Source organism: Clupea harengus, chromosome 10 (genome assembly GCF_900700415.2).
Source record: "Clupea harengus chromosome 10, Ch_v2.0.2, whole genome shotgun sequence".
NCBI classification, from domain to species: Eukaryota; Metazoa; Chordata; class Actinopteri; order Clupeiformes; family Clupeidae; genus Clupea; species Clupea harengus.
In genome coordinates this window covers 26114776-26127275 of record NC_045161.1, presented here as the reverse complement: position 1 = coordinate 26127275, position 12500 = coordinate 26114776, and the positions used below count along the sequence as shown (strand labels likewise).

At 47.5% G+C, this 12500-nt stretch overlaps 1 protein-coding gene across 2 annotated transcripts in view; it reads right to left on the bottom strand.

Moving 5' to 3' along the window:
• sema6bb (sema domain, transmembrane domain (TM), and cytoplasmic domain, (semaphorin) 6Bb) overlaps positions 1–12500 on the bottom strand; it is a 108870-nt gene that overhangs the window by 21314 nt on the left and 75056 nt on the right. For both annotated transcript variants that reach the window (XM_031574595.1, XM_031574596.1), the window contains exons 7-12: positions 11713–11803; positions 11172–11291; positions 9794–9882; positions 8663–8880; positions 450–581; positions 197–346 (exon numbers count right to left, since the gene is read on the bottom strand). In XM_031574595.1, coding sequence (XP_031430455.1) covers positions 197–346; positions 450–581; positions 8663–8880; positions 9794–9882; positions 11172–11291; positions 11713–11803 — 800 coding nt within the window. The remainder of the gene's footprint in view (positions 1–196; positions 347–449; positions 582–8662; positions 8881–9793; positions 9883–11171; positions 11292–11712; positions 11804–12500) is intronic.

Below are 12500 nucleotides of genomic sequence, written 5' to 3'. Positions count from 1 at the left end.
AGCGGGGTATGACGATCTCCAGCTGCCAGGGCCTACAGGCTGACATTCCCCGCGGACAGATATGCCGTACGGATGGGGGGATGAGCATGGGGGGGGGCGCATTGCGCTCCAACAATAAACAACCGGTGTTTTCGAAATCCAAGGGGTGTTTGTTGAGAGCAGAAAAGAGAGCGAGAGAGAGAGAGATGAGCCTCACCTGACCATGGTCCTCACTATCCAGGGCCTCTGACCTAATGAGGGCACGGCCTCGTCCATCAGGGGGTGGGTCTTCACAAAGGTCAGCATCTCGTCCGGGAAGGCGTTGGAGGAGTTGTACTTGTTGCCGGGGCCAGCGCAACCTCCAGGCCTGAGAGAAAACAGATGTGCAGTGAGTCAGACACAGACAGCGCTTGTACACAACGATGCTTTGTCTCCTTTTGGACGTTTAAATGGTCCTCTCGGGTCGGTACCTGGGTCTGGGTAGGAGCTCGTCGGGAAAGGGGGTCCAGATGGATTCAGGGGACTTCTGCTCTTTAAACCTGCCTTCGAACACACCAGCTAGCTGCTCCATGTCAAAGGCACACACTGCTGAGCCTGGGATACTGCAAGGGGGGAGACAGAGGGAGGAGGGAAAGAGGGGGGGAGGATAGGGAGAGAGGCAAAGAAAAAGTGAGAGAGATAGAAAGGTGTGAGAAAGAGTGTGAGAAAACAAGAGGATGGGTAGAGGGGCAGAGAAAAAATGGTAGAGAACAGGTAGAGGAGATGAGAGAGAGAGAGAGAGTGGCAGAAAGAGAGAAAGAGGGAAACTTAATTTAACAATAACTTCAACTTCACAGTTTGGGTTGAGGGCCAATCATTAATAATACTGTCTGAGCTTTTTGCCTATGCTGCGGTTGTTCTGCGAGTCTCATAAACACAGCCGCGTGGGCTAAGATAAGAGCCCGCCAGCCCCGAGCCCTCACAGGGAGCACAGCTTGAGGATGTTCAGGATTCACCTCATCGCAAATGAAAGCACCTCACCCAAAGTGAAAACTCCCCCTCAATCACAGCCTGACGAAACCAGAGCAAGAAAAAAAAAAGAATATTACACTTTACAATTTGAATTACACAAGTGCCGTGTTAACGGGGTGCGTCAAGAACTTGCGGCGAACTCGCTAATTTCCCGGATCGTCTCGCGACGCGTTCTGGAGTGTTCTTGAACTCCCTCACCCGCAGAGACTGAGGCTGCCGCTGCAGAAACATCTGCTCCACTAGTGCTGAACAGCGCATCCTACGCAGTAGCGTTTTGCTCGTCATACTGGTATGCATACCCGAGAGTCTAGTCAGTCACTGGCAGGAAGTCTGACTCAGAGCTTGAGCACACTTGCTGCCAGCAGAACTGCCTTGTCCTCATGGAGAGGAGAGAAGACGAGAGGAGGGGAGAGTGATTGTCCCTGGCTCAGTGTGACAAAAGCTCTCTTTCTGAGCACAATATACACAGCCAGGCGAGGTGACTCAGCCTATTCCTCCAGATACCACCCCTCCCACTCTCTCTCTCTCTCTCTCTCTCTCTCTCTCTCTCTCTCTCTCTCTCTCTCTTCCTCCCTCTTTCTGGGAACTCTGACAGGAACAGGAAGTATTTTACTTGGAACTCTCAGTCGTCATCATCACAGTCGATATCCAAGCACATGAGAGTGCCGTGTTTCTATCCATACTTCCATATTGATCAGTAATTGCTACGACTGTTCTGAGAACTTTGGATACCATGACAACCTACTGTATGGCACATTCTTGTAAGCTGACCTAGGCTAGTATCAAAGATTCTGAAAGCTGTCTTGACCATTACAACGGTCACATCGACTGTCATGACAACGTAAGACAAGTTTTTCCAACTGTCACAACACGTTACGTCGGGTTGAAGTAAAGTGTCACCACGGAAACAGAGAGCCTTGATATATAAAGATGCTCGTAGACCTCTGCTTAAGTGCTAAAACACAAGCTTATTGGGCAAACTCCCAGCACTATCACTATTCATCTTAACTTTAAATCTTGCATCACCCTTTAATGTGCATAAAGGGGTCCTTAGTTTGTAAACATACTGCCTTAATATTTTCTTTTCTTTGATCTGTTGGTATTTGGTTGCAACTCATTTATTATCCATGTCCCAATATCTCACGTAAAAAAATCCCTGAAAAATGTAAAAAAATCCCTAAAAAATGTATGTTGCTGTACTGTAGTAACATAGCTCTCTGGTTAAGTCTCTGGGCCTCTGGGGTCAGCTAAAGTTCAAATACAAATGTCTGTATTCATAAAATAACAGATATGGCCCAGATATGGTATTAATGCTAATCTATGGGAGATTGCTTTGAGGTACAGCATGTTTCAGACATGGCTCAAGGCCTTCATACAGGCACCAGATGCCAGGTAAAGAGCAGCACTGCGCAGTGGCTCCCATCTGCCATCACTGCTGTCCTGACAGCAATTAAGTAGCCAGACTGCACATGTACTCCAGAGCACAATAACTGGGCCTCTCAGGAAGAGGATAGCTGACATGATGCTAGCTAGCTAGCTCAAGCACTAGCTGATACTGGGGGGGGTATGGTTCTGACTTGGTTCTGCTCTGTCTCTGGTCAGGCATGGACCCAAAGTAATCGATCTGGGTCGGCTTTTAGAGCTTTTAGAGCTGGATGCTTGGTCCAGCTCCATGTTTTTGTCTCTTTTTTCCAGGTCCACTTGGCACAGAAAAATGTGCTGCTGATAAACTGCAAGGTGAAGAGCTGCTAATTTTACCCAGAGAGTGTGGGAGCCGTCTGTCTCTCTCTGGAGCTGTCTGTCTCTCTCTGGAGCTGTCTGACTGTCTCTCTCTTTCTCTCTGGAGCTGTCTGTCTGTCTCTCTCTTTCTCTCTGGAGCTGTCTGTCTCTCTCTCTTTCTCTCTGGAGCTGTCTGTCTGTCTCTCTCTTTCTCTCTGGAGCTGTCTGTCTCTCTCTCTCTTTCTCTCTGGAGCTGTCTGTCTGTCTCTCTCTGGAGCTGTCTGTCTGTCTCTCTCTTTCTCTCTGGAGCTGTCTGTCTCTCTCTCTTTCTCTCTGGAGCTGTCTGTCTGTCTCTCTCTGGAGCTGTCTGTCTGTCTGTCTCTCTCTTTCTCTCTGGAGCTGTCTGTCTCTCTCTGGCGCTGTCTACCTGCCCTGGCTCTGGGCTGTGTGAGGTCAGTTCTGCACTACTCTGCTCTGACGTTCTGCTGACTGAAGCCCTGCTTTCACTCTGCAGTCAGCTCCACTGCAGGTGTGTGTGTGTGTGTGTGTGTGTGTGTGTGTGTGTGTGTGTGTGTGTGTGCACGCGTGGGTGTGTGTGTGAGTGCGTGCATGTGCGTGCGCGTGTGTGTGTGCATGTGTGTGTTTGTGTGTGTGTGTGTCTTTTCCTGGTTTGGGTGTGTATGTGGGTGGTTGTGTGCAAGCGAGCAAGTGTGTATATGGCTGTTCCTGTCTGTGTGTGTGAGAGAGTGTGTGTGAGAGAGTGTGTGTGTGGGTTTAAGCCTGTCAAAGTGGATTGACTGCAGCCGGCACTCTGACAGTTCTCAGTGAGTGGCCCCCGTGCTGCTGACACATGAGAACCAATGAGAGGAGCGAGATTTCAGCAGAGAGGAGAGGGGTGGACTCGGACATCCTCCTGAGGCAAGAGCTGGGCTCTAAAATCTCAGCTTTTACTGCGCTCTGCACCGAGGCCCTGTGTATGATATACACCCCGGATGGTAAATGCTTTATCCAGATTCACTGCTGTTTACGCACAGGTTGAGAACTCACCCTCAGAAATGTAGGGGGTGACCACTGCTTGTCTGTTTAAAAAAAAAAAAAACATTTCATGTTTTGTTATGACAACATTCAGATTAACCTGTCCTTCCCAGGATCTGTTCAAATCACTGACCCACTTTGGAGGCTGTGTTATTTTGGCAGTGGGACTGAATTGGTATGTATTGTCATGTTTTGATCGCTGTTCTCTCGCTGAGACGCGACCACCCGCTAGCCACCCTTCTGTGAACGCAGCACTCAGGGGAACACGTGCGGCTGCAGCGTGCGTCTCCGTGGAAACGTCCCCTGCTCCCTTGGTGGCTCCTTCGAGGGCTGACAGAAGGACCCTCCCTCAGGCCCCCAGTGTGGCCATCCTCCCATCTCCAGACCTCTTCAAACCATCTCTCTTTCTCTCTATCTATCTCTCTCTTTATCTCTCTCTGTCTCTCTCTCCATGGTTAATTTCAAAATGTCTCTCACTCTTCTCTCTTCAATTAATCTCTCTTGCTCTCCCTCTTCATCTTCTCTCTCTATCTATCTATTTACCTATATATCTATCTATCTATCTATCTATCTATCTATCTATCTATCTATCTATCTATATATCTATCTATCTATCTATCTACGTACAAATGTAAGCATGCATGTATGAATGTATGTATATAAATCCATCACTCTGTCTGTAAACGTTTGTTTTCTCTTCCTTCAGTATTGACTCTCTCTCCCTACCTCCCTCTCTCCCTACCTCCCTCTTTCCCTCCCTCCCTCCCTCCCTCTAGTCTGACCCTGCAGTGAGGCAGTCTCCTCCAGCTCCTCCACGGAGGCCTGCTACTGTTCACCTGCTGCCCCTGCGCACTCACACCAATTTCCAGCCTCCGCCTGCCCTTTATCTCCCGTGACCTCCGGAGTGCCGGGGGCCCGCTGTGGAAAGGCAACTGCCCGGCCGCTGCCGAGAGGCAGGAAAAAAAGACCCTCGCCAGCCTAATACCCACACTCAGCAGAAAAGCCTCAGAAAGCCGCCACAGACTCTGCAGCACAAATATGCTGCACATCCAAAAGCGTGACAAACCCCTGTTTACACTCATTTGTTTACAGAATTTCAAACCAAATGGATCTTCAGGGGTTATTTTCCATGCGTATGGAATATTTGTCATGTTTTGTTTATTTTAGTTTATTTTGTGAGTAATTCCACGATATGTCTTGAGTGTGAGTAATTCCACAACACACCGTAAGCTATGAGGGAATATATCTCTACTTTAATCACAGTTCACCTCCAGTGTGGGTTAGAAAAGCCCAGACTCGAGATATTTGTTCGTGTCAGCATTCATTTTCTAAATTATGGAAATGGAGAGCTTTCACGTTGAACCCAAGAGACTGGTAATCGTGAATGAAAAGAGAAATTGTTTCTATAAGTGAAAGTTGTTGACCAAGAATTTGTTTTTGTCAAATTTAGCGAAATTACGAAAGATGTATGTTTTTTAACACTCCTCAAAAGGAACGGCAGTTTGTGTGTGAAGGGGGTAGGGGGCTGAAGAGTGAGAAATTGCAGATGAAGGGAAAGTTATGAAAGTTCTCTCTGCTCATTAAAGGCTAATGAAATGTCAAACACACTCCCGCTGTCTGGACCAGACATTCCCTCCCTATAAAAATCTGAGCGCAGCAGCCAATCCCCAGATGTCAGACATCAGGTAAGGAATCACACAGGGACTTACACACACACACACACACACACACACACACACGTGTGGACACTCACACACACACACACACACATACACACAGACACACATGTGTGCACTCACACACACACACTCACACACACACACAGACACACGTGTGTGCACTCACACACACACACACACACACGTGTGGACACTCACACACACACACACACATACACACAGACACACATGTGTGCACTCACACACACACACTCACACACACACACAGACACACGTGTGTGCACTCACACACACACGCACACACACACACACACACACACACACCACACACACACACACACAACACACACACACAGACACACATGTGTGCACTCACACACACACACGCACACGCACACACACACAGACACACGTGTGTGCACTCACACACACACACGCGCGCGCACACACACACACACACACACACACACACACACACAAACAACCCCCTCCTCTGTCTCCTTCTCCTTTGACTAGCGTGTAAAGAAAAAAACTGGCCCTCGTTCAAAATGCCCTCTCCTGCACACCCCTGCTGTGTCCGCCACCCGCTGCAGAAAGCAATTTGTCTGCAAGCACTTAGAGGGCCACGGAAGCCACCGGAACAGCAGTCGCGGCAGCAGCACTGCATGATGGGATGGGCTGGGGAGGGACCACACAGAGACAGTGAAGCTATTTTTCTTTTACAGTGTGGTTCAGTTCTGTGTGTGTAGTAAAAAACTCAGTGCATACGTGTGTGTTTGTGTTTGTGTATACCAGTGTGTGAGTCAGTGTGTGTGTGTGTGTGTTTGTGTGGTTGTGTGTGTGTGGTTGTGTGTGTGTGTGTGTGTGTGTGTGTGTGTGTGTGTGTGTGTGTGTGTGTGTGTGTGTGTGTGTGTGTGTGTGTGTGCATGTGTGTGAGAGAGATTGAAGATATGTGAAAATGTATGTATGCCTGTGTGTGTGTGTGTGTGTGTCTCTGTGTATGTGTGTATGTGAGGGAGAGAGAGTGAGAGAATGTGACTACACGTGTGTATGTATGTAAGTATGCATGTGTGTGTATGTATTTGTGTTCACCTGTGTATAATCCAGCCTGCTGTTGCCGATCTCAAACTCACTTGTTCAGCAGGCTAACACACAGACACACACTGGTCAAACTCACTTGTTGAGCAGGCTAACACACACGCTGGTCCTGCTGTTATCTAGGAAGCCATTCTGGTGGCCGTGTAAAACCATCTATCTCACTGCTGGCCTCTCAGACTCCCCACACCGTTATAATAAGGGGAGGATATTGTGTGTGTGGGACATACGCACACACACACACACACACACACACACACACAGATAAGATCCAGCTGATGACGCCAGGCAACAACAGAGGGGGAGCCACTGGTGCAGGTGTTTTGTTATTGACTTTCTCATCCTTGAGTGGGTTCCTTTCTTTCCCTCCCTTTATCTCTTTCTTTCTCTGTCTCCCTCTTTCTCTTTCTCACTGTCCCTCTCTCTCTATCTCTCTCTCCTTTTCTCTGTCTATCTCTTTCTTTCTCTCTGTCCCCTCTGTCCACTTATCTCTATCTCTTCTCTCACCCCCCCTCTTTCTTTCTCTCTGTCTTTCTCCATCTCTCCTCCTCCTCCTGCTCTAGTTACCCCAGCAGCGGGTTGTGTGTGTGTGTGTGTGTGTGTGTGTGTGTGGGCTGTTATTAGAGCTGGCATTAGCTGAGCTCTGGCCTCCACTCACACCCCTCCTGATGCCTCATCTGCATGGCAGGACACACACTCCCACCCCCTCCCTCTCTGAGTGGTTCACACACACACACACACACACACACACACACACACACACACACACACACACACACACACACACACACACACACACACACACCCTCAAGCACACGGACAAGTATGCACATAGTGACATGTACAATCACCACTCTCTTTTCATCAAGAATCAAGAAGAAAATACACATACAAACATACACACACACAAATACACACTCTCTCTCCCTCTCTCTCTCTCTCTCTCTCTCACTCTAACCCTCTCTCTCTCTCTTCTATCACTTTCTCCATCTCTCTCCCTCTCCCTCTCGCTCACACACACACACACACACACACACACACACACACACACACACACACCACACACACACACACACACACACACACACACACACACACACACACACACACACACACACACACATCCCTGCAGTCTAAATCCTCTCCTCCCTCTATTTCTCTGTGAGTGCATGCGGCAGGGTTGTTTATCAGGCTCCCTGCCACTTCTCTCCTTTGTTCATCCCCCTCGTTCAGCCGCCGCATCACTCTTCATCATGCTCTCAGCCCTCCTCCTGCTCTTCCCTCCTGCCTCTTTTCCTCCTTCTTCCTCCTCTCCTTCCACCTCTTCTATCAGATGAAAAAAGATCCTCGGCTCCGTCATATCGGCTATCTCTCTCTCTCTGTCTCGTGGTGTACCAGTACCACGAGTGTTGAGTGTCTCACACAGAGAGCTATCTGCTTGCACCCCCCCCCCTCTCTTTCTCTCTCCTTAATCCTTTATCCATGCCTCTTTTTCCACCCCTCCGCATATTTGGCTGCTACTCACACAGGCGTATGTGAGAAATTTGATGGAGATAAACGTGGTGAGTGTGTGTGTGAGTGACTGGTGTGTGTTTGTGTGTGTGTGTGTGTGTGTTTTTGTGTGTGTTTGTGTGAGTGTGTGTGAGTGTGAGTGTGTGTGTGTGAGTGTGTGTGTATGTGAGTGTGTGTGTATGTGTGTGTGTGTGTATGTGTATGTGTATGTGTGTGTGTGTGTGTGTGCTTGTGAGTGTGTGTGTACCCATCAGAGAGTGTGATGTGATTTGAATGTGTATATCGTGCAGTGGAGTGGGTATGCGTTCCACCTGTTTGAGAGGCGTTGGTGCCAACATCTGGAGTCATGTAAGCACAGCGTCTAGTGGGAGTTTGTGTATAGTGCGTCTAGTGGGAGTGTATAGAAATGTGCACAGAACATTGGTATTTAAAACGAGTCCAAAATGCTGGTCAGAGAGTGTGTATACTGCTTAAGGAGTGTTTGTGTACGATACATTATGTGTGTATGATTCTGTGCATAGTGTGCTCTGTCTAAGTGTGTGATTATGATCTGACATTATGACATTATGACATTGTGTGTGTGTGTGTGTGTGTGTGTGTGTGTGTGTGTGTGTGTGTGTGTGTGTGTGTACCTGTTTGAGGGGGTAGAGAAGACTCCCAGAATAATGTCCCGGTCGTGCATCCTGATGATGGGGCTGGTGGAGTGCAGCATGTTGAAGTAGAAGTGTGAGTCTCCCGGTACAGAGCAGTTGAGCCGCGCCTTCACGAACGACGTCCACTGCTTCTCCAGCACGCGCTGAGAGCCCCCCAGGTCCCTCTTACACACACGCGCCACGCGGGACACCATCACCTAAACACACACACACACACAGTTATACATATACACACATTCACAAACACAAACATGCATTTATACACACACAATCATATATGTAAACACGCACACAAACACGCACACACACACACACACACACAGATACACACACAAACACACACACACACACACCCACACACACACACACACACACACACACACACACAGATATACACACACACAGAGACAATACAGCAAGCATTTCAGCCCAACACATCCTCAACAAAACTCACTGCAAGAGCAGCATTATTTAATAAAGTAAAATTTGTTCTGCAAAATGAATATGACAGTAGAGTCAAAACAAAATGGCCTGTTTGGACCTTGTCTACTGTGTCCACGTAATACACTCTGACTGGTCTACTAAATGAGATACGGAGAATGCACTGAGCTTCATCAACAGGGAAAGAGACAGGGGAAAGAGCCTGTGTAAGCACCCTCTCCCTAATATGAATTGCTAATTTATTAGATAAAAAAGCGCTTATTGCTCCACTATGTTTTTTTCATGAGCACATATTTTCAACGTTAGCATGACTGGAGGTATTTGATTAGCTGGAGATGAAAAGCTCTCTTTCTCCCTCTCTCCCTCCCTCCCTCCCTCTCCCTCTCTCCCTCCCTCTCTCTCTTTCTCACTCTCTCCCTGCAATCTAATATAGCTAACTTGTTTGCTTAGAAAGGCCCCAGATAGGAAATTAAATAGCTGGCGCAAAGACTCCAAAAGATGTAACCTTCACTGGTGAGGAAATAGTTGGCATAGTTGGCATTTCAAGTTAAGTAATTACATGTGATTGAAAATCCTCTGAACACGAGTAGCGGTGGTGGTTGGGTGGGGGCTGGGGGATAGCAGGTGAGTGGGAGATGAGAGTTGTGTTTTTATAAAGTGACTGTTTACCTTCTCCAGGTAGTTGAACTCCATGGCGATTTCTCGGAAGAAGAAATAGATGTGAGGGCCCCATTCCACAGCGCTGATGAAGTATGGCTCTGATAGAGACACACGCAAACATAACATATCACACACACACACACACACACACACACACACACACACACACACACACACACACACACACACACACACACACACACACACACACACACACACACACACACACACACACACACACACACACACACACACACACACACACACACACACACACACACACACACACAGTGAGCCTAACAAATAAGAAAAGAAACAAAGTCCAAAACAAAACCCTTTCATTCCAGATATGAAACCCACCCAAGACACAAACTAAAGCAAAACACTATCTCCTCAACAACTTCCAGCGGCATTGAAGAAGTTGCTACTACCATCCCGGCTTCCTGCTCATAGTGAATGCTATCAGATCTAGGCAGCCTTGGAAGACTGCCAGACAAATATGGATTGCCAGTGACATATACTGACATTAAAGGCTGAGTGTGTGCATTATCATTCTGCTGGCAGGTACTACAAGCCACACCTGCATGGACACACTCCATAAGAGAAAAAACTATGTTTTATATATAATATAATATATATATATATATAGTATATATATATATATAAGAGGCCCTGATTCTTGCAGAGCACTGAGTAGATTCCATAGTAGAGACAAGAAGCCAAACTCACACATCTCCCCACAAACTCACACATCTGTTTATGCCCACATTGCATTGTCAGAGTGTGATACCGAACGCTGTTTTGGAATAAGGCTGCTCTGAGAGTTCAACACAGACTAATGGGGCTCTGAGAGTTCAACACAGACTAATGCAGAGGGGGAGTCCTGATGGACAGCAGACCCTTGTCTGTGTGTGTGTGAGTGTAAGGGTGTGTGTGTGTGTGTGTGTGTGTGTGTGTGTGTGTGTGTGTGAGCGTTTGTATGTATGCGTGCATGTGTATGGTTGGATATGTGTATAGTGTATATGTGTGTGTGTGTCTGTGTGTCTGTGTGTCTGTGTGTGTGTGTGTGTGTGTGTGTGTGTGTGTGTGTGTGTGTGTGTGTCTGTGTGTGTGTGTAGAGAAGGGCTGTAGTGTAGGTGGCTGTGGTTCCCATGCCTGCTCTGTGAGGCTAAATGCTGACTGGAGGTCGCCACGCTATTGATTCTGAAGCTAAGTGATGTGGACAGACACTCAGGCTCCCACTGAGCGTAATGGAGAGAAACAAACAACAACGACAACAGGAACAAAAATAACAACGATATAGAAAGATGACAGCCGCAGCAGTGGCAGTATCAGCGGTTGGGCTGATGTCTCAGGCTGAAAGAGGGGGTCGCTGGACGACGTTTACCTCGAAACCACTTGGAGTCGTGTTTGACGGTGCGCAGAGCCAGGCTCTCCCCCAGGCTGCGGTAAATCACTGCGTCGATGGCCAGGAAGTCAGTGACGGTGGCGGTGAACAGATTCCCCTCTGGCAGAAGGAAAAAAACAGACACACACACACACACAGAACACCCACGCATTCATACACACACACACACACACACACACACACACACACACACACACACACACACAAAGAACACATTTAATCTGTGACATCAGGAGCAGTGGGACATGGTATGAGGTAAAACACAAACCGAAGGAAGGATGGGGAAGAGAGAGTAGGCTATAATTTCAGTGAATATAAATAAATAAATTGAACACACACACACACTCACACACATACGCAACACTGCAATTATACACAATAATTACAGTAACTGCCTGTTGACAATAGTGCCTGTTATAGAACCCAGAGCTCTCCCTGTAATGTTTGTCCTGGGAAGAGAACGGGCCAATCAGACAGTGGTGGAAGAACCCAAACAATGGAAAAACAAACCGCCCCTCACCTGCGAAGAGGGCCACGTTGGCATGTTTGGGGTCGTACGGGCACCGGGCCATGCCGCTGACGGGGTCGCCCAACATCTCCAGGGTATCGCCCTGAGCGCCAAAAACACAAGCATGATCACAAGCCCATTCTAAATCACTCAAGCAGGGCTCACAGGCGCTCATCAGGATAAGAGGAGAGAGCTTTGGAAACACAAACTCCGCTCTCTCTTAAATTTCCACCCTGTTTCTGCAAAAAACAACAAAAGCATCAACAACATATTTTGTGGCACACTTTCATAAGCAACAGTCATGTACACACCCACCCACTCTCTTTCTCTCTCTCTCTCTCTCTCTCTCTCACACACACACACACACACACAAACACACACACACTGACTCCCACTTTCACAGAAACATCTAATGGCAATTTCCCTGTACAGTAACGGTCTCGTTTGAGGCGGAGGCTGACAACATATAATATATAATACATTTGCTGTTGCCATTAAAACGAACTATAAATAAAACCGTCCTCTCGCCCTCTCTGGCTTGCGACAGGGATCTCTGGAGAACATATCAAGCATCAAGCCGGCACAGGTACAGTGTTTCATTAGCAGCCTCGGATAATGGCACAGGAATTCAAAGCTGCCACTGCCACATTGTAAAAAATATGACAGGCTGAGAATCACAATCCTGCCAGAGGGAGGAAAAAAATTATATTTGATTCAGGAATCCTCGTTAGTTAGGTTTTTTTTTCTTTCTTTTGATTATTATTTATTTATTCCACCACCGTCTGCATTTTTCCAGTGTT